Source organism: Ovis aries, chromosome 17 (genome assembly GCF_016772045.2).
Source record: "Ovis aries strain OAR_USU_Benz2616 breed Rambouillet chromosome 17, ARS-UI_Ramb_v3.0, whole genome shotgun sequence".
Lineage (NCBI taxonomy): Eukaryota > Metazoa > Chordata > Mammalia > Artiodactyla > Bovidae > Ovis > Ovis aries.
In genome coordinates, this window is record NC_056070.1 from 62,970,829 (window position 1) to 62,991,025 (window position 20,197).

General features: G+C 46.0%; 2 protein-coding genes across 8 annotated transcripts in view; one reads left to right on the forward strand and one right to left on the reverse strand.

Moving 5' to 3' along the window:
- RNF10 (ring finger protein 10) overlaps positions 1-13,203 on the forward strand; it is a 57,817-nt gene extending 44,614 nt beyond the window's left edge. For 5 of the 7 annotated variants that reach the window (XM_060401266.1, XM_060401268.1, XM_060401267.1 and 2 more), the window contains 10 exons: positions 1,735-1,895; positions 3,453-3,578; positions 3,838-4,111; positions 4,305-4,438; positions 5,423-5,540; positions 5,774-5,875; positions 6,840-6,995; positions 8,739-8,839; positions 11,386-11,443; positions 11,541-13,203. In XM_060401266.1, coding sequence (XP_060257249.1) covers positions 1,735-1,895; positions 3,453-3,578; positions 3,838-4,111; positions 4,305-4,438; positions 5,423-5,540; positions 5,774-5,875; positions 6,840-6,995; positions 8,739-8,839; positions 11,386-11,443; positions 11,541-11,791 — 1,481 coding nt within the window. In that variant the 3' untranslated portion in view covers positions 11,792-13,203. The remainder of the gene's footprint in view (positions 1-1,734; positions 1,896-3,452; positions 3,579-3,837; positions 4,112-4,304; positions 4,439-5,422; positions 5,541-5,773; positions 5,876-6,839; positions 6,996-8,738; positions 8,840-11,385; positions 11,444-11,540) is intronic. The other 2 variants (XM_015101675.4, XM_060401271.1) reach the window with 2 other exon arrangements.
- Positions 13,204-14,286: 1,083 nt separating this feature from the next.
- POP5 (POP5 homolog, ribonuclease P/MRP subunit) lies at positions 14,287-16,795 on the reverse strand. The gene is made up of 5 exons (XM_004017422.6): positions 16,740-16,795; positions 16,516-16,658; positions 15,029-15,178; positions 14,772-14,855; positions 14,287-14,673 (listed from the first exon to the last, which is right to left on the reverse strand). The coding sequence occupies exons 1-5, from the start codon at positions 16,757-16,759 to the stop codon at positions 14,558-14,560; spliced, it is 513 nt and encodes a 170-aa protein (XP_004017471.1). The 5' UTR covers positions 16,760-16,795; the 3' UTR covers positions 14,287-14,557.
- Between the last annotated feature and the right edge of the window lie 3,402 nt (positions 16,796-20,197).

Below are 20,197 nucleotides of genomic sequence, written 5' to 3' on the forward strand. Positions count from 1 at the left end.
GCAAATCCAAATGCCTGTAACAGTGACACACAGACACAGGATGAGGCAAATACAGGCATACCTCATTTTACTGTGCCTCACGGACATGCAGCTTTAACGGATTGAAGGTTTCTGGCAACACTGCATGGCCAGATGATGGTTAGCAGTTTTTTGCTTTTCGACTGTGCTGGGTCTTCACTGCTACGTGGGCTTTTCTCTGGTTGCGGTGCATGGGCCCCTCGTTGTGGTGGCTTCTCTTGTTGTGGAGCACATGCTCTAGGGTGCTAAGGCTTCAGTAGTTGTGGCACACGGGCTCAGTAGGTGCAGCTACCAGGCTCTGGAGCACAGGCTCAATGGCTGGGGTATATGAGCTTAGTTGCCCTGAGACATGTGGGATCTTCCCGGACTAGGGATTGAGCCTGTGTCTCCTGCATTTGCAGGTGGATTCCTTACCATTGAACCACCAGGGAAGCCCATGGTTAGCATTTTTTAACAGTGTTTTTTAATTGAAGTATCTACATTGTTTAGACAGAATGTTGTTGCTAGCATATAGACTACAGAATAGTGTAAGAATAACTCTTACATGCACTGGGAAACAGAAAAATTAGTGACCTACTTTATTGTGATGCTTACTTTATTACAGTGGAACCAAACAAGCATATCACTGAAGTATGCCTGTGCTGGGTTTTGGCAGGGGTGGGGAAGTGGGCACTCTTGTTCTTGGTAGGAGTTCAAATTGATACAGCCTTTAGTGTATATGTGAGGGGGGCAGATAGTATATAAAATAGACCCAACCTTTGATTCAGTATCGTAAAGAAATCATTTGTACCAAAAAGCATGTATTGGGATTTTTTTGTTACAGTTTTTTTGTTGTTGTTACAGTCATAATAGAAATTGGCAACAACCTAAATGTCCACAAGAAACTTACTCGTTAGAATATATCTTCATTTCTAACACAATATAGAAGGTAAAAAAAAAATAGATCTAGATCTTTATTTATGAACGTGGATATATATAAATGTATAGGAAAAAGGACACACATTCAGATTTGTAAATAGTTATCTCAGGGTTAAGTCCATAAAATATGGGAGATGGATGTGAAGGAAGTAAATCATCCTTGATCCTTTTACCCAGAGGTACCCCAAAATGTTAATTGTAGAGTTTTTTCCTATACCTGTATATTTTTGTGAGATTGGAATTGTTTTCTTGTTTGGCATCTGTTTTTTTCCCCCCAATGTAATGTGGATATTTCTCCATGTCACTAAATGCTTCCTTCTTAGAAAAGCATTTTTAATGTCTGCAGAATTCTCTTTAATGAGTATACCATCATGTCACTGTCTCTTTATTGGACTTACTAGTTGGTTGCAGTTTTTCTGTTACTGAAGTTTGTTTTTTTTTTTTTTTTTTTTTTGCGGGGCGGGGTTGGGGTGTGCATCATATTACTTTTTGAATCTTAGTTCCCAACCAGGAATTGAACCCAGACCTTCAGCAGTGAAAGTATGGACTACCAGGGAATTCCCAGAACATTAATTTTTTTCTACATCTTTGGTTTCCTTAGGATAGCTTTCTTGTGTTACAGAGTCAGAGTTATAAACTTCAAGTTAAGGGTCATTGCTAAATATTTTTCTTCTAAGGAAGATACACTAAGTCATTCTATTTTCACCTTAGAAAAAAAGCTGTATATGAAAGTTGCTATTTAGCTACACAGCCGTGAGCTCTGAGTTTTGCCTCTCTGTAATCTCGTTGGCGTTGCAGATGAACAGCACAGCCAGTACTCCAAGCTGCTGCTGGCCTCCAAGGAGCAGGTGCTGTGCCGGGTGGTGCAGGAAGAGAAAGCAGCGCTGGAGCGACAGCTGGCAGAGGAGAAGCACACGCCCGAGTCCTGCTTTATTGAGGCAGCTATCCAGGAGCTAAAGGTGAGGAGAAGCCCTGGAAGTGGGGGCAGGGGTTGGAAATTAGCTACTTCAGCCCCACCCACGTTTGAGATGATGAGCAGGGAGTAGCTAAGAAAGCAGGTTTGCTCTGGGTTTTGGTGATAGGAGGGAAAGGGTGACCTAGTGGTTTTTCAGGAGCTTCCTGGAACTGAAAAGATCAAGTCAGGGTGATTTTAAAATGCTGGAGTTTCTTAGATTAGCTGTGTTCTTTTTTGGTTATAAAATTTATTTATTTTTGGCTGTTCTGGGTCTTCATTGCTGTGCATGGGCTTTTCCGTAGTTGCGGCCAGGAGGGGCTACTGAGGCTTGTGGGCTTCTCATTGCAGTGGCTTTTCTTGTTGCTGAGCACAGACTCTAATGCGCCCGGGCTTCAATAGTTGTGGCGCACAGGCTTAGTTGCTCCGTGGCACGTGGGATCTTCCCTGACCAGGGATTGAACCTGTGTCTTCTGTATTGGCACATGGATTCTTAACCACCGGACCACCAGGAAAGCCCTAGCTGTGCCCTTAATTAAGCAACATAGACTTTCGTTTGTTTTTTAAGAAAGCGCCTGGATTAATTTTTGGAAATGTTTTATTTAAGGAACATTGTGAAGAAATTATTATGGCCTCTCTAGCAGGCTCTACCAATGCCTGCTGAGGGTTTTGGAGCAGCAGTATCCAGATACAGAATTCCCTATGCCCTGTGTCCTCTACAATAGGAGTTCTTAAACTTTAAGAGGCAGCAGAATCGCTAGGTGTTGGGCTCTGCCCTGAGAGACTGATTCAGTAGGTCTAGGCTCATTAAAGTTAATAATTTGCATTATAACAAGTTCCAGGGGAGTCTGGTGCTGCTCACCCCCAGATCACACTCTGAGAATCACTGATCTGTTAGAACAATGAAAGCCCTGATGAAAGGGCCTGTGACAGGCCCTGTGCTGACGTACTGCTCTTGTATTTATCTCATGTAGCTTCATAACTGGGTGTGATAGAACAGATACCCCTTTCACAGATGAGGAAAGTGGAATCATGGGTTAGGTAATTTACTTGAGGACATACAAGTAGTAAGAGGTGAAGCTGGTATTTGAATTCCTCTCTCTCTGACTCACAAGTCCTCTTCGGGCAGGATTCTGTATTTACTTTTTATTTTCTTTCTGTAATGCAGGGCATTAGTTCAAATGCATTTCAGGGAGAAGGAAAGCTTCATATGAGTAGATCTGTCCAGGTTGAGGTGGGCGTTGCACAAACCCTTGTTTCCTCCAGTGGTTCTCTCTCTCTAAGCTTAGTTCATAAAAACTAGAAGACCACTTCTGTGTCCTTGAATTTCTGTTCAGGAAGCTTTTGTGTAGTGTTGTCATTATCACCGTCAGAGATGCTAAGCAGAATACCATCCCATTGCAGTACCAGGTACCTTTTGCTTCCTGCTTTCTTTAAAGATTGAGAATTTTAAGTACTTAGACTCTTCCTTTTTGCCTTTTAACTTTTGCTCCTGTCGAGGGGCCATTGTAAACTTTGGTCCTTCAGACTCAATACATTTCTGGTTTTCTCTCTGGTGTTCTAGGCTCGGGAAGAGGCTCTGTCAGGATTGGCTGAAAGCAGAGGGGAGGTCCCTGGTGTCGTGGCTGCTCTGGAACAACTGGTGCTGATGGCTCCCTTGGCGAAGGAGTCTGTTTTTCAACCCAGGAAGGTTGGTGTCCTTGTTACCGTCTAGTGGCCACCATTCTTCTCCAGCTGGTAGGCACTGTTAGATCTGGAGAAAAGGGAACTATGAGTATTTCCTATGTGCTTTTTTTAAAAGAAATTATTTAAAAAGTTTTCCTATGTGCTGTCCCCTGTTTGTTCTTTCCGCGGCAGTGTTAAGTCAGTGACAGCTAAGATAGACCTTGAGAGCTTGGTTCTTGCCTTTGCCACATGTTCTTCCTGTAACCTGCAGTTTGTCCCAACAGGGCGTGCTGGAGTACCTGTCTGCTTTTGATGAAGACACCACCGAAGTTTGTCCTCTGGGTCCTCCTCGTCCTGTTGCTCTCCCTGTGGTAGAGGAGGAGGAAACAGTGTCTGAACCAGAGCCTGAGGGGTTGTCAGAGCCCTGTGAGGACCTGGAGTTAGCAGAAGACAGTCTTGGAGAAGGGACCATTTGTACCGAGTCCAGCCAGCAGGAACCCGTCAGCAAACCAAGCGTCACACACCTGAGCAGCTCTCCTTGTTACTACTTTTACCAAGGTGAGCCTCCCTGAGGGGGCCGGCTGGGTGCCGCTGGATGTTTCAGAGACGCGGTCTGGCTCTCTCAGCAGAGTGAGGCAGCGGCACAGATCCTGGGTGGCTGGGCCTGTTGTGCCTGTCGGGCTGGGTACGAGGAGGGCCCCGACTTGAGGGCTGGCCGAGAACGTGGAGTGACGGGTCTGCTTGTCTTCAGCGGAGGACGGGCAGCACATGTTCCTGCACCCTGTGAACGTGCGCTGCCTCGTGCGGGAGTACGGCAGCCTGGAGCAGAGCCCTGAGAAGATCTCGGCCACGGTGGTGGAGATCTCCGGCTACTCCATGTCTGAGGTGAGGGCCTGCCTTGCGAGGTGGAGGGGCGAGGAGCTGCATTAACCTCCTCTCTCTGTGCTGGGCCTAGCCAGTCCAGGTTCACAGACCTTCAAAGGCCATTGGTTTTTGTGTGTGTGAGTGTGTGTGTGTTTTGGAGCCTGTGAATTTTTAAAAACTCAAATGGGGCTCCCCTGCCATGTGGGGGTTCTATTGGGTCAGCCCACCACTGCTGTCTGTTTCACAGGCTCCTTGATTGTGCTTTGGGGGTAGAGAGGTCTCCTGCTTTCATTTGAGATAAGTTTGTTTTTGTTTCTCTTTCTTCCTACTGCTTGGGAGAAATGGCCAAGAAAACAAAGTCCTTGGAGGCTTTAAGGTAGCTTATGAATTTTGGCTTAGCAGATACCTGTGAATTATTGTCTGATAATATATGTGAATATTTGCCCTTTGAGAATCACCCTTGTATTGATCACAGTTTAAAAGCTTAAAATGAAGAGACTTTCTATGTACTGTAACCTTTCTATCAAATGTGAAGAAAAAGGATAAAAAGAAAATGAAATCAGCTTCATTTTTATTGTTTCAGGCCAAGCTTTGTTCAGTAGGGAAACCTGCTTTGTCTGCCTTCCCAGTTACCATTAATTCTGTCGGTGGTTCCCAGATTTTTTGCCAATAAATAACTCTTGTCTTCCTTACTCTACCTGTTTTTTGTGGACCCCCAGAAAATCAGAAACAGCTGATCAGCTTTGTATCATTCATTACTGGGCTCAATTAATTCATTTGCATCACAAACCCAATAATTGCTTTTGGTTGCTTATTCTACCTTACTGTAGGGTAATTGACACTTTCTGTTCAGCTTTCCAAAATGGCGATAACTTGAGCGCTGCTCTGAGCCGCAGTGCCATCTGAGCGAGTGTGTCTCCCTGCTGGGTATCTGGGTGGGAACCTCTACTCTCAGAGTCACGGCTGGTCTTACTTAGTTGAGCATCAGCCCCCTTTCCCCTGCAGGATGTGCGACAGCGTCATAGATACCTCTCTCACTTGCCGCTCACCTGCGAGTTCAGCATCTGTGAACTGGCTCTTCAGCCTCCTCTGGTCTCTAAGGAAACCCTAGAGATATTCTCAGGTGAGAATGCTCTGTACTTTGCTTCCTTTTTTTAGTGGAATTCAGGGATTCTTATGACTAAAAACCCAATGTAGTAGGAAGTAAGGACTTCTGTCATGAGTCTCCGAATCTCCTGATACTCTCCATCCAGTCCAGCTGGGCCCTCCCTTGTGCCCTTAGCGGCTAGTCACCTGGGAGGAGTTAATTGCCAGGTTGTCCTGGGTCTGCTTCCTGACCACCTCACCACCCCGCAGATGACATTGAGAAGAGGAAGCGGCAGCGCCAGAAGAAGGCCAGGGAGGAACGCCGCCGAGAGCGCCGGATTGAGATGGAGGAGAACAAGAAGCAGGGCAAGTGTAAGTTCAGGAGCGCTCATCTGTGACTAGCGCAGCTGTGCATTACTGTACAGAGGCCCCAGGCCCGGCCCAGTCATAGCTCAGCTCTGCCACTTGCTTTCTTCAACTCTTAAACGTGAGTTGTAAGAGTACCTCCCTTATGGGCTTCTGAGAGAATTGGAGTTGGCGCTGGTCAAAGTGCATAGCACATAGTAAGGAGTAAAAGTGAGTTCATCCTTGGCAAAGTGGGTGGAAAAAACCCAGGGTGGGGGTGTGGCTAGGGAATTGGACATCTGCTAAATGCTGGGGATAATTGGCCCATGTGCACTCTGGGTACGTTGTTGGCCTCGCCTTCAACTCTGGAGACATCTATACATAGCTAGTTTACCAGGAGAGTCTGAAATAGTAGAAACCTGTTGACATACTAGGAAATACGTGCAGGGAGTTAGACTTGAGCTCCAAGTAGAGTCTCTTAATCTGGTTCCGCAACATAAGCTTCACTGAACTAAAAATTTTGTGACATGAGGGCCTGCTTAACCTCCAGAAACAAGGAGTTGAATCCTTGGCTAGGGAAAAGACTTGACTATTTTGAATCCACATGGTATGGTAAATACAAATTTTACTTCTCTAACTGGGATAAGTATGTAGCTGGCATCCTGGTGTTGTGTAGCTGTTTGGCACAAGTCCTAACAGTTGAGAAAACTGATGTTTCAAGAACAAAAACTTTTTTTTATTTTATGGGAATCTTGAAAAATTATATAGAGCAGTATGATTAACCTCCAGGTTTATCACTCAGCTTTAACATGAATAGTTAAAACAAGGGTTTTATATTAAAGACATAAAGTGGCAGATATTACAAATTTGGTTTTTAAAGCTGTCTCCATGCTTCGTATACCTGGGAGATTCGTATTGACCGTTCATAACTGTTGGAAAAGATTCGAAGAATTCTGTAAATGGGCCTGCTGTTCTCATCTTGTCTTTGCAGACCCAGAAGTCCACATTCCCTTGGAGAATCTACAGCAGTTTCCTGCCTTCAATTCCTACACCTGCTCCTCTGATTCTGCTTTGGGTTCCACCAGCACTGAGGGCCATGGGGCGCTCTCCCTTTCTCCTCTTAGCAGAAGTCCAGGTTCCCAAGCAGGTAAATGGAGTTGGGATTTAGAGAATAAAGTTGACCACCAGCCGTAGACCTTAAGCCGAGCCCTAGTGTCTGAATTTACAACAGTGACCTCAGCATAGTGGGTCTTTAGGGGACTGATTTTATGAGGGTAGTTAATAGATTCCTGAGATACACTAAATTTGTAACATTTGATTCACTTTTCCATTGGCTGTACCGACTGGTTTATGCCCTGCTAGCTTCTGAATACCTCAGGCAGCCCGTACAGCAGGACAGTTAAACCTAGGTTCTTCTCTGCAGCCCAGCTGTTTTATTTCTAGTTCTGCCTTCGAAGTACTCCCTCTGTATGTGTGAACATCCTTATTTGTGTCTTATTGTAACATTGTTTATGGTGGAGGATGGAGGAAACAGCCTACAAAGTCTACTGGTAAGGAAATGGCTCAATTACAACATTTTTACTATGAAATTCTTTACACCTACTGAAAAGGAAGATAGCTCACCTCCTGAACCTGTAAGATGAAAGGAATTTGTGGAAAAAGACAAGGCATGACACCATTTTGGGGTTAAAAAACCCACACAAAACAAAGCATTTCAATGTAGGTTTGTATATCTAAATGTATAGACAAATCCTGGGATGATTGTGTTCCAGACCACTAACAGTGATCCACTCTATGAACTGAAATCAGGATTGAGAGGCTGTCAGCTTTTTAAAAACAGATTTGCTTATATATAGAATATATTACTGTGTTATGAAATTAAACAGTTACAATTTCAGAGAGCTGTCTTCTGATCTTCATCCACCTGGCAGATAGTTTTTGATACTTAAAGTTTATTTTTCTCAGGTATTTTCAGTGAATTGTCCAAGATCAGAACATTTGGTGACTCTTGTGATGATTTGCCTGTCACTTCGCAGATTTAGGAGCCTGAGACGAAGGCCGGGGCTTGGCTAGTGGCAGGGACTGGGACTAGAGTCTAAGGGCCACACAGCCATCACGCTCTTGAGTTTAACTGAGACAAGAGCCACTGTACAAAGGAACGTGGCAAAACATTGACTGCGTCATCTGTGACTCAGAGATTGCATTTTCACAGACTAGCTTTTCTGAAGGTTTGTGGGCTTTAACACATTCAGGCAAGAGCAGGTGGATGGGCCTAGAAATAAAAGTACCACAGAGCCCTGACTGACTGTGGAAAGGCCTTTCCCTACCAGCAGTGATCAGGGCAGTGGGTGGGCTGATCTGTGGGAAATGTTCAGCTCTGGGTCAGCAAGGATGGAGAAGATGACAACCTAGGGAAGGGAGTAGCAAGGAAAAGCTTGCATTTTGCTGGATTTTGTTGCTGTATGTGTTTTGAATTCTAACTGAATATTCCCCAGGTCATAGACATCTGCTGGCTAGGACATAAAGGCTGATCTGATTACATTTCATTTCTTTTTCTTAAAGCTTTTTATCCATATAAAACTAGTCCATGACATCCAATACCTACACCTTGAGAGCTGGCTCACGTGGAAAGGGTTTTTCTTACTGTGGGAATGGATTTCGCAATGCCTTCTAGTGTTGTCATAACCTTGAAACTTTTCTCTCCCTATTCTGATCACTTGTGTGAACAGTAGGCCATGTTCTTGGCTTTATAAGCACATGGCAGAGTTGAAGGTAGATCATGGTTTAGCTTTTTGAGGCAGTGTTGCTAATTATCCAGACCTGATTCGGTGCTAATCTCTTCTGTTTTATTAAGTTGACTTGTATAATCAGGTCTCTGATTCCCTTTCAGACTTTCTGCTGACCCCTCTGTCACCCACTGCCAGTCAGGGCAGTCCTTCATTCTGCGTTGGGAGTCTGGAAGAAGACTCTCCCTTCCCTTCCTTTGCCCAGGTAAACCCTCTGCTTGTAAAGCAGCCCATGGGCATTTAACATGAACTCTGCTGCTTGTTCTTCCTGGAAATTTCTCTGCTGGAGACAGGAAGATTGACAGGCTAATGTCGCACTGACTTTCACGGAAGGCTCTTTTAAAGAGAAGCTCATGGATTTAGTCTCAGATACTACCATAAACTTACCAAGGACAGAAGCCAAGAATAGCTCAGGAAGAATCAGAGTTTTAATTATTTAACAAGTCACTAGATTATTCGTGTACTAACACTGATCTAAGGGCTGGGGATATATCAGTCAATTTTAACTGGCCCCTAGTTCTGGGACCTCTGACTTAGGTGGTATGTATCTGTTACATATAATAAACCATTCTTTGCTTTGCGAAAGGGAAGGTTGTTTTGGTTATCCTGTAACTAACTAGCCAAAGTGGCTTCTTGAGATGGGTTGAAGAGAGCACCAGGCTAGTAAGATTTGATGTCAAATCAGTATCGATCTTTAAGCAGTCAGCATTCCTGCATTTGATAACTGAGGAAGATGGACAGACAGGTTGACAAGCACCCCATTAGGAAGTTAGTGTTCACTTCTTTGGGACTAGTTTGGACTCATTTACTTAACAGTTCTTTAAAGCAGGTAGTTGATACAGCTATTTCTCACATATAGATGACAGTTTGTGCTGAGAAATAAGCAGGAATTCAACTTTGGTGAGGAGAGTCCTTGAAGTCAAGGATGAAATAATTGAGACTGATCCTGAAAATGAACTACTTGGTTTCAGAGGTATAAGCAAGTGGCTCCCAGGAGTTAGGTCAATGCCTGAGTTGTTTTTTTAGCTAGGTTTTACTGCCATTGTGTTTTTCAACTTTATATTTTGAAAAACTTCAAACTTAAGGAGTTGAAAGGATAGTGTAATGAATAGTACTTTTCACTCAGATTCACCAGTAGTTACTGTTTTGCTATATTTGCTTTTTCTCTTTTTGGTGCGTTGAAAATAAGTTACAGACCTCATGAATGACATTTCACCACTAAATACTTGGGAGATACGTACCACTCAAATGACATTCTCCTATATGCCCACAATTATTGTTACATCAAAGACATCCAGCTGATTTAATACTGTCTAAGATGGCACGTATTTCTGTTTGCCCATTTGTCTCGGTGTCCTGTATTGTTTTCGGTCAGATTTAATCAGACTGCTCATTGCATTTAGTGTGTCAGCTCTCCTCAGTCTCCTTTGACCCATAACAGTTCCCCTGGCTTCTGGTTTTTTTTTTTTTTTAACATGTGGCATGGATATTTTGGGGGCCTCCCTCATAGCCCAGTTGGTAAAGAATCTGCCTGCAATGCAGGAGTCCCTGGTGCAATTCCTGGGTCGGGAAGATCCCCTGGAAGAGGGCATGGCAACCCACTCCAGTATTCTTGCCTGGGAAATCCCATGGACAGAGAAGGCAGGCTACAGTCCATGAGGTCACGAGAGATGGACATGACTTAGTGACTAAACCACATGGGTATTTTTGAAGCATCTAGGCCTGTTGCTTTATAGATGATCCTACACTGTAGATTTTCTGATTGTTTCTTCATGAGTGGACCCAGGCTAAACATTTAAACATTTTTGGCGAGATTAAAATATAGGTGATTTTTAATGATCTTATAAGATGATTCAGATGTTGTACTGTTAGACCCCAAACTCTTGGGGACCAAGGGAGATTTTTGACAGTAGTACATGATGAAGAAAGTTTATCAGTATCTGCCAGTTGAATTATCTTGCACAATATGCAAGCGCCAGTTTGGGACACATTTGGGACAGGCATGCTGGTGTGAATCTTGTGGGGTTTGTTTCTCGGTACAATGCACCCTGCTTTAGGTGGCATGGCATGTGTGGTAGATAGCATGCAAAGTGACCTTCAGCACTTACAGAGCTGGCCTTGGCCAACTGAGATGAAAAGTTCCTCTCTTGGGAGGGATCTGATGTTACTGTACTTCCAGGAATCTGGTTTATGGCTGAATCTAAAGGTTAATAGTTAAGGAGCTATTGGAAAAACAAAGACAGAAAGGTAATGAGGGCTGTGGGAGCAGTTTCGGGATAAAGTTAAATTGGTTTTTGTGGCCTTAGGTAACTGAGGTTTGCTCAGCAGGTGGTTTGTTTTAAACTTGGAAGGTCCTGTACACTCCTTACTGCAAGAGGAGTCATGTTGATGTTTTTAGGCGTCTCCAGAAGAGGAGGAAAATTTTGTCCAGAAGGAAGGAATGACAAAGTCGGGATTCCCCACTTCAAAATCAGAGTATAAATCTCTTGTGCCTTCTTTGCAGTATTCTTTACCTGTTTCCTAAGGAACAGAACAGGTTCTGGTTTCCCACTGTTAGTTTCACTGCCAGTTCCGGATAATAGGTGACATGATGAAAACACTGTGTTAGGAAAAGAAATATCCAGAGAATTTTTTCCCAGTCGGGGTAGTTGATTCTTTGTCCTCTGTACCAGTCATTGTCAAGGTAGGAGTCTGGAGAAGAAATAGGATCAGTAACTTAAATTATCTCCCTTCCTTTTCCCACTTTGGCAGATGCTGAGAGTTGGAAAAGCAAAAGCAGATGTATGGCCCAAAACTGCTCCAAAGAAAGGTGAGAATGGCCCTCTGATAAAGGGGAAGCTTGAACCCCTTCAGAAAGTAGAAGGCTCTGGAGTTGTTTCTGCAATTTTAACACTGATCTTTTTTAGATGAAAACACCTTAGGTCCTCCTGCCCCTGTGGACAGCGATGGGGAGAGTGATAACTCAGACCGAGTTCCTGTGCCCAGTTTCCAGAATTCCTTCAGCCAAGCTATTGAAGCAGCCTTCATGAAACTGGACACACCGGTGACTTCAGATCCACTCTCTGGTAAAGGCACAGGAGTGGGGTGCTCGGCTCGGGGCTGTTTCCTCCTGGATCCAGGGGCACTGATCGCTAATCACTTGTCGCTTTCCCTCTGAACCTCAGGGCTCCCGTTCTAGTGTTAACTAACATCCCATCTGGTATATCAGATGGCTCCTTTTTGCACCTCAGACTAATTCTTGAGGACTTTGTGAAGTTCTGTATAACTTTTTTTTCCTAGCCTTACAGATTTCTGAATCCTGAGGTGGTGAAGGTGGCTAGTAGATAGATGGAGGTCAAAATTTATGATGTGCTTCCTACACGCCTAGCATTGTGCTAATTTTATTCTCCCAGTAACCCTATTAAATGGGTATAACTCACATTACAGATGAGTTGGGCTAGGCACCTAAGTGATGTGTCTGAAGACAAACACCCAGAGAGTGCAAGGTCCGGTATTTGAATCCAGGCAGTCTAATTCCAGAGCCTGCACTGGTGTTGCCTGTGACTCCCATCAGTGGAAACTGGCCAGGGGGCAAAAGGGTGGCATTCTAAGCTAAGTCCTTTCTGTTTTTTGTTTAGAAGAGAAAGGAGGAAAGAAAAGAAAGAAACAGAAACAGAAGCTCCTGTTCAGCACCTCCATCGTCCACACCAAGTGACACTACTGGCCCAGGCTAACCTCTCCATCTGGTTTTCTTTTATTTGCGCTTTTGTTTTGCTGCTGTAATTTTTAAGTATTTGAGTTTGAACAGATTAGCTCTGGGGGGAGGGGGTTTCCACAATGTGAGGGGGAACCAAGAAAATTTTAAATACAGTGTATTTTCCAGCTTCCCGTCTTTACACCAAAATAAAGTATTGACACTCACAAGAGAGCTCTTCCTGCCAAGGTTTTTAGTTTGTTGCCAGGTAGTCCTTTTGACCCATGTGTAATTAGTTTTTCTCAACCCCAACTTAAGTTTTAGTCTCTTGGAGCAGCCCAAACCAGTGTTAGGGCACCTTGCTTTCAGCACACCTATTGGTGTGTCTTTTAAAAATAGTTGAATCTTTTCTATCTGTTCAGTACTCCTCTCGTTAAAGAAACAGAGGGATGGGAATAAAATGGATGTAGGATACCCAGCTTGAATTGTAGTTTTTCTTATGACAACCAGGCTGTGGTGTCAGACCCAGGTTGTATGTGTGATGGAGGGTTTTACCTTCTGTTTGGCACAGAAAGTTGTAACTGTAATTGACTAAGGAGGCCCTAGGACCTGATAGCCTTTAGGTCAAACTTGTTTCAAGTGACAGTGGCCTGAATGAATTACAGAAACAGGAGTCTGGCACACCCGGAGGCAGAGCAGGACAGGTTTGAAAGCAGTGGGGATGCCTCCCCCAGCCCCTGCCCCCCCCTGCCTCCCTGTTGTCTAGAGCAGTCTTACGCCTTGGTTTGAGCTGAATGAATTTGAGTGATGTGAATTATTTTGCTGCTTAATAAAGTGACCTCTAGGTATAATAGACTATGAAGGCAAATAGTTGAAATAAATCACCTGCATAAGCATTGTGAGCTTTCTGGTTTCTTTTAAGATTTATTTCAGGTCAGCTAGACATATATTTCTTAATAGGTTAAGGTAACAGCTGCTGTGAACTTGAGCAATTCTGTTTTCATGGAGTCATGTCTTAACTAGTGTCAGGCCTAAAGGGTTCTTGATCTGGGCTCATTAGTTCTACCCTCCCATTCTTAAAATGACAAATGTTTATTAAATGTATTAATATGTTGAGGGACTTTTGAGTGATGTCCATTTTATGAAGGAGAGAGTATCTCCTTGAAGTGTCTTCAGTAGGTAGCAGATCAGAACGGGTCATGTCTCTCATCTCTCCTAATTCCTGTGAGTGCATTGTCTCACCTACCTTTGGGCGCCAGGCAGGTATAAGGCAATAGAGAAGGGTGGAACTGCAGAAAACCACCAGATGTTGGCAGCTGCTATTTGACTTTGTAATAATGAGTTCAGGTGACATCATTATTACAAAGATATTTTCCCCCACTCAAAAGTGTAAGAATTGTATTATTATTTTTTGTCAGGTTACCTGGTTAGGTATTGGCAAAGAATCTGTTTATTTTTAAGGTCCTTTGGGTCATTGAGACCAGCTATAGATCTGTGCCGGTTTAGTTGCTGTGTCTCACTAACACTATTACTCTGGGGACTTCCCTAGATGTCTAGTGGTTAAGACTCTTGAGTTTCCACTGTGAGGGACCTGGGATCAATCCCTGGTCAAGGAGCTGAGATCCTACATGCCCCGCACTGTGGACAAGTAAACTTCAAAACTGCTTCTCTGAATGACCTGGATTGCTTAGGGCCCAGCCGAGGGCAGGAATATTAGGTCTCCAGTGGGAGGCTATACATCTAGGACCACACAGGGAGCTGGTCTTGCTACTGAGGCCAGGGATAGAAGAGGAAAGAGACTAGGCCAACCATGAACTTCACATTCACACTAAATGCTCCTGCTGCTAAGTCATTTCAGTCGTGTCCGACTCTGTGACCCCATAGCAGCCCACCAGGCTCCCCTGTCCCTGGGAGTCTCCAGCTAAGAACACTGGAGTGGGTTGCCATTTCCTTCTCCAATGCATGAAAGTGAAAAGTGCTAACAGAAGCCAAATACATTTATTAAACCTGCTGTTAGATACAAAGATGCGTGTAAGGACAGGGGCTTCACAACTGCAGAACCACTTAACCAGGCAATGCTGGGTAAAGGTGACTTCGATTAGTTTTAAGTAAGTTCATTTTGAGCTGGTCACCTGGCCTCGGGTCCGCAGTCATCCAGTTTGGGAACTGCAGAAGATGCTGCTGCCTCTCAGAATGTCCCATCCCAGTGGGTGGACCCCAAGGCCTGGGCACAGCACAGCGCGCAAAGGTTCACTCCATTGGCTCAGCAGTCTCCTCACCGCCGCTATCAGAAAGCTCCTCCCCAGCGGACTCCTCCTCTAGTAAACAGCTTTTAGTGACAGACTTCTGGATAGCCTCCCGCTCTCCTGCAGAAAGAGCATGGTGAAGAGCATGAGTGACCTCTCATTCAGCCAGAGGCCATGGGCAGTCCCTGCTCAGTGGGCACAGGGCTAGCATCCCTTACCTTCATCAGTACAGTTCTGCAACAGGATCAACAGCTGTCTCCTGTTGTACTGAATCAGGAACTTCTGGCATGTTCTAATTGTACCTGGCACAGGTAAGAGCTTTGTGGTCAGCAGCTTGTGGAAAGTATTTGCCTCAGAGTCTTGCAGAGCTCGGAAAAAGTATCTTGCCTTTAGCAGGAGAGCAGGAATACCCACCTACCACAGAAGACCGATGCTGAACCTGTTACAAACCCAGCCATATCCCATGCACCCCTACCTCCCACATGTAAGGTGTTGAGAAAACACGGGTAGCGGTGTCCTTTGTTCTCCAAGTATGTAATGAAGGGAAGAGCTGACCACACAAGCCGGTAGAATTCCTTCCTGCATCGGAGTAGCACTATTCCGGTATAGGCGTTGAGGTATCGCACTACAGCAGGGGGAAGAAAAATCATTTGGGGAACTGGACTGTCAGGGATGGGTTAAAAATCTTTGGACGATTGAACGCCTACATGCTAGAGATCAGAGATGGCTCAAGACAGTGGCACTTGGAATGCATCAGTAAGTAAAAACTTCATTTCTGAAGGGGAAAAAAAATTAGGACAGCCCATTTACAGATGGTAAAGAATCCCCCTGTAATGCAGAAGACCCAGGTTTGATCCCTGGGTTGGGATGATCCCCTGGAGAAGGAAATGGCTATCCACTCCAGTATTCTTACCTGGAGAATTTCATGAATCGGATAGAGGAGCCTGGGACGGACAAGACTGAGCGACTTAACACTTCATTTATGGAAGGGAGAAACATCCAGTGCCCTACACACCACTCAGAATTGGTGAATTTAGAATTTAAAACGTTCTTCTAATGCACTGACTAGTGCAGAGATCCACCTTCTCCAGCCCCTGGCTGAAAACCAAGTTGTCCTATGACTGGGTTATGTAGGTTTTTCAGTCATCTGAGTCTCACCTGAGGTGGGACAGCTATGCCTATGTGGATCACCTCTGGAATTCAAAGAATATGGTAAAAGTGAATGACAGTAGTGTGGATGTTGAGAGTGCCTGCTCCTGTTTACATACAACTGTGTGTCCTGTAGGAGAAGGCAATGGCACCCCACTTCAGTACTCTTGCCTGGAAAATCCCATGGACAGAGGAGCCTGGTAGGCTCCAGTCCATGGGGTCGCTAAGAGTTGGGCACGACTGAGCGACTTCACTTTCACTTTTCACTTTCATACATTGGAGAAGGAAATGGCAACCCACTCCAGTGTTCTTGCCTGGAGAATCTCAGGGACCGAGGAGCCTAGTGGGCTGCCATCTATGGGGTCGCACAGAGTCGGACACGACTGAAGCGACTTAGCAGCAGCAGCAGCAGCAGTGCGTCCTATACAGGCCCTTTTCAAGGGTAATTAGATACAAGGGGTTCTTGCTCAATGTCCCACAGCCTACTAACTCGCTTCACTCGTGTCCGGCCCTTTGTGACCCTATGGGCTGTAACCCGCTAAGCTCCCTCTGTCCATGGGATTCTCCAGGAAAGAATACCCTTCTCCAGGGAATCTTCCCAACCCAAGGACTTAACTCGTGGCCTACTAGCTCTCCGCCTAACTGGATTCACTCAGACCTCGGGATGCGACCCTGCTAAAAAGAACGGTATCTTACATAGGACAGTACACAAGGCTTGGCAGTTCCCGGGGTCCTTCGTGCCCCTTTCTCCCTCCTGTGGCCACTGCCCCTTCCAAGCCCCGCCGTCCGCCCGGTTCCCAAGCACCCTCGCACCCGCGAAGCCGATGGAACAGGCGGCAGCACCGAAAGTCCCGTGCACGCGGGCGATCGTGTCCCGTACCAGGGTGCCCAGCACTCGGTCCTCCAGAGTCAGGCGGCAGCGGGGGTCGTCAGACACCACTTCGCAGAGCAGGTACCTGCGGCGGGCGAGAGGGAAGTGAGCACGGGGCTAGGCCCGCGGGGACCGGGCAAGGGGCTGTTGACAAGAGACTGCTTACCTATGCTTGAACCGCACCATGGCTGCCTCCACCTCCGGCGGCCAGACGCGCAAACCGGATGTCTGCTTTCTCCTCGGCGGCCAATAGGAAGTTGGCCTGGCAGCCACTCAGGGAGGCGGAGCTAGAATGTAGGCGGAGCCCTGTGTCAGTCTCCCCTGAGCTCCGCCTCTCTCTACAGTGCGCAGGCGTCCTGCTCAATTCCGAGCTGATGGAGTTGTTCAGAGATAGGCTGAGCGATCGGAGAAGGCAATGGCACCCCACTCAAGTACTCTTGCCTGGAAAATCCCATGGGTGGAGAAGCCTGGTGGGCTGCAGTCCATGGGGTCGCTAAGAGTCGGACACGACTGAGCGACTTCACTTTCACTTTTCACTTTCATGCATTGGAGAAGGAAATGGCAACCCACTTCCAGTGTTCTTGCCTGGAGAATCCCAGGGACGGCGGAGCCTGGTGAGCTGCCGTTATGGGGTCGCACAGAGTCGGACAGGACTGAAGCGACTTAGCAGCAGCAGCAGGCTGCGCGATTGATGCATTTTTGTGCCTGTGATAGGTGGTTGTGCCCACTCATTAATTTCGTAGGATGCTCCCGCGGCATTTGGAGCCTCCACGATGTTTACTTTCTATTACTTTGCAACACAGTCGTGCGTGCATTTATATTTTCTCCCCCGGCTGGAAGATCTTGAGGGCAAGATCTTGCACACACAAGCCAAGGATTCACAGAGGGGAAATCAGGACTCTCATATTCAGAATACAGCTCAGTTCAATTTCCCCTTACAGCCAAATATGTTATTACTGTTTAGGCCTTTCAACAAACTTACGGAGTCAGGTGTATTGTCTCACTTTTTGTGCAAAACCCATCTGTGATCATTGTATTTTGTTTCTGTTTATTCAGTGTGTACTCGTTTTTTAAACAGAAAAGCACAAAGAAGCAAATAAAGATAAGTTATAACCCCAGCATCAAGAGAGAATAATTTATCATGTAGTGGGTTTTCTTCCCTAGTTTTCCCCTTATGCCTGCAGTTCTCTATGTGATGTCCAGGAACCATTGAGTTTTCTGAGATTCTTTCAGAGAGTCTCCAGGATCAAGTTACTTTCTTAATACTACTAAGATGCTATTTGTTTCACTTTCTCAGAGTGGACAGTAAAGCTTTCCAGAGGCCACACGACATGTACTGACATTATTGCTCTGATGGTGAAAAGAATTGTGCATTGTGTTTTAAATATTTCTCAGTTTTAATAAACATGGTAAATATCAACATATTCCACTAAACAAAAGCTCTTTGGGATCCTCAGTAATTTAATGAGTGAAAAAGTGTCCTGAGGCAAAAAAACAAAAACAAACACAAACTGAGATGAGATCTTCTGCTGTATGTTAAATTATATTTTTTTCTTTTATTTTCTTTTTAAGAATAGAATCATATAGTTTAGTATTCTTCCCCTCCCCTGCCCGAATATCCTTTAAAAAATAAAGGTTATCTTAATGAGGCATAACATACATAAAGGGCATATTAAGTGAATTTTTACATATGTATAGACTTTTGCAACTATTGCCCAGATAGAACATTTCCAGTGCCCAAGAAGTTTCCTGTGCCCTCTTGTCAGCCAAAAACCTTCCCAGAAGTGACCTCTATTCTGATTTCTATCATGATTGATAAGCTTTGCCTGTTCTTGAACTTTGTGTATGTGCGTGTGTTCAGCTGCCCCAGATCGCACTGTTTAGAGGTAGCACTGCTAAACAGGTCTATATTTCCATGATGGACGTTTAAATTTGTTCCAGAATTTCTTGTTATACCCAGTGCTTTGATGCTCAGCCTTATATCTAGCTCTTTGTAGCCATCCTTGACTATTTATTTGTAGACCTGTCAGGGACCTGGCAGGCCCTGTGAGAACCATGAAGGGAGTCAGATTTCACAACCGACTGTTTGCAGTATGTGGAATGAGTTCTCAATTTTTCCATCTCACTCTAAATCACCTTAAAGGGGGGACAGCTGTGGCCCTTCCCAGGGCTCTTTCCTCCTCATCCAAGAACCACCTCATTATCTAAAAACGGTCCCCGCCAGCGTCCTCCTTTGGCCAGCAGGGGGCGGCAGATGCTCGTAATGTGTGGAGAAAGTCTCGGCCTCTGCGTTTCCCGCCTCCCCTGCTGCTGCTGCTGCTGCTGCTGCTAAATCGCTTTCAGTCGTGTCCCCGCCTCCCCTTCCATCCTTAAAATAACTCCCCTAACTCCAGCCTTCAACTCATTTAATTCCCCAATCGCGCCATTTCATAGATGCAGCTGGAGCTCTGACCAAAGTCACACGTTCAATAAGAAGCAAGATCAGAATTCCAACTCCAGGACATCCGACTTCGGGGTCCTGGCTCTGGTCTAACCCGCTAAAGTCTTCCTGTGAGCGGTTTCGCCGTCCACTTTGTATATACACTGGAGAGACTACAGGTGTAAATTAGAATATCTCCGTCGTTTACCAGACACGTGCTGTCGAGGCGATTAATTCATGTCTCCAGATCTCAGTTTCATCATCAGTGTGATGGGATAATAATGGTTTCTCCCTCGTGCGTGGTGCATATGAGATTTAAACGAGATGCCACGGGCAAACGCCTAGCTAGCACCTTGAGTGCACTGTAAACGTGATTTTGAGCGAATGACTTACTGCCACCCGCAGGCACAGCCCCGGGGGAAGCACACCGGGTTCGTGCTGGGCCTCCTCTCCTCGGATCCTGCCCGGCGCCCTGCGTCCAGGACCGACCAGGGTCCCGACACCCGCGGGCCGGGCTGCAGGGAGGGGAGGCGTGGGCGGCAAGGGCCGCTCCCGGCGGTAATTAGCCGGTGTCTGCTCCCGCCTAGCCAGCCGCTAATTACACGTCTCCTAATGAGGCCGGCGGCTGTTTGCAATCACTCGGGTCCCCGCCGCGCGGCGCGGGAGGCCGTGGGGGAATCCCCCCGCGGGGGCGTGGACGGCGGTTGCAGCCCGGGACCGCGAGATCCGCTGGGCGGCGGCAGGGGTGCGCCCCGGAGGCGTCTGCTCTGCACTGTGCGCCTGGCTCAGTCAGTCTTTGGAATCATTATCATCCCACTTTACAGATGAGGAAGAGGGCTGAGGCTCGGAAAGGCGAACTCAGGCGCAAAACTCACGCTGAAATAGTCTAATCCAGTGCTCTTAACACGGTGCGGCCTGAATCAGTGGGGTACGTGGCTGTTGTGACTCCTGGGACTTTCAGATGCTTGCGTCCCAGATCAGATAAAAGAGGCGGGCGGGGGGGCGGGGGAGTGCGGGCGTTGAGGGGGACTTCCTTTGAGCTCTTTCCCTCCTTCCCATTTGAAGGTTCTCACCATCAATTTGCCCTTTTGGATCAGACACAAAGCCGAGTATCAGCTCCAGTAAGGCCTTTAAAGTTTACTTGGAAAGGTAAGTCACAACCCATTTCACAGACTGGGAAACCTGGTCCATTTCCTAGGAGGTGG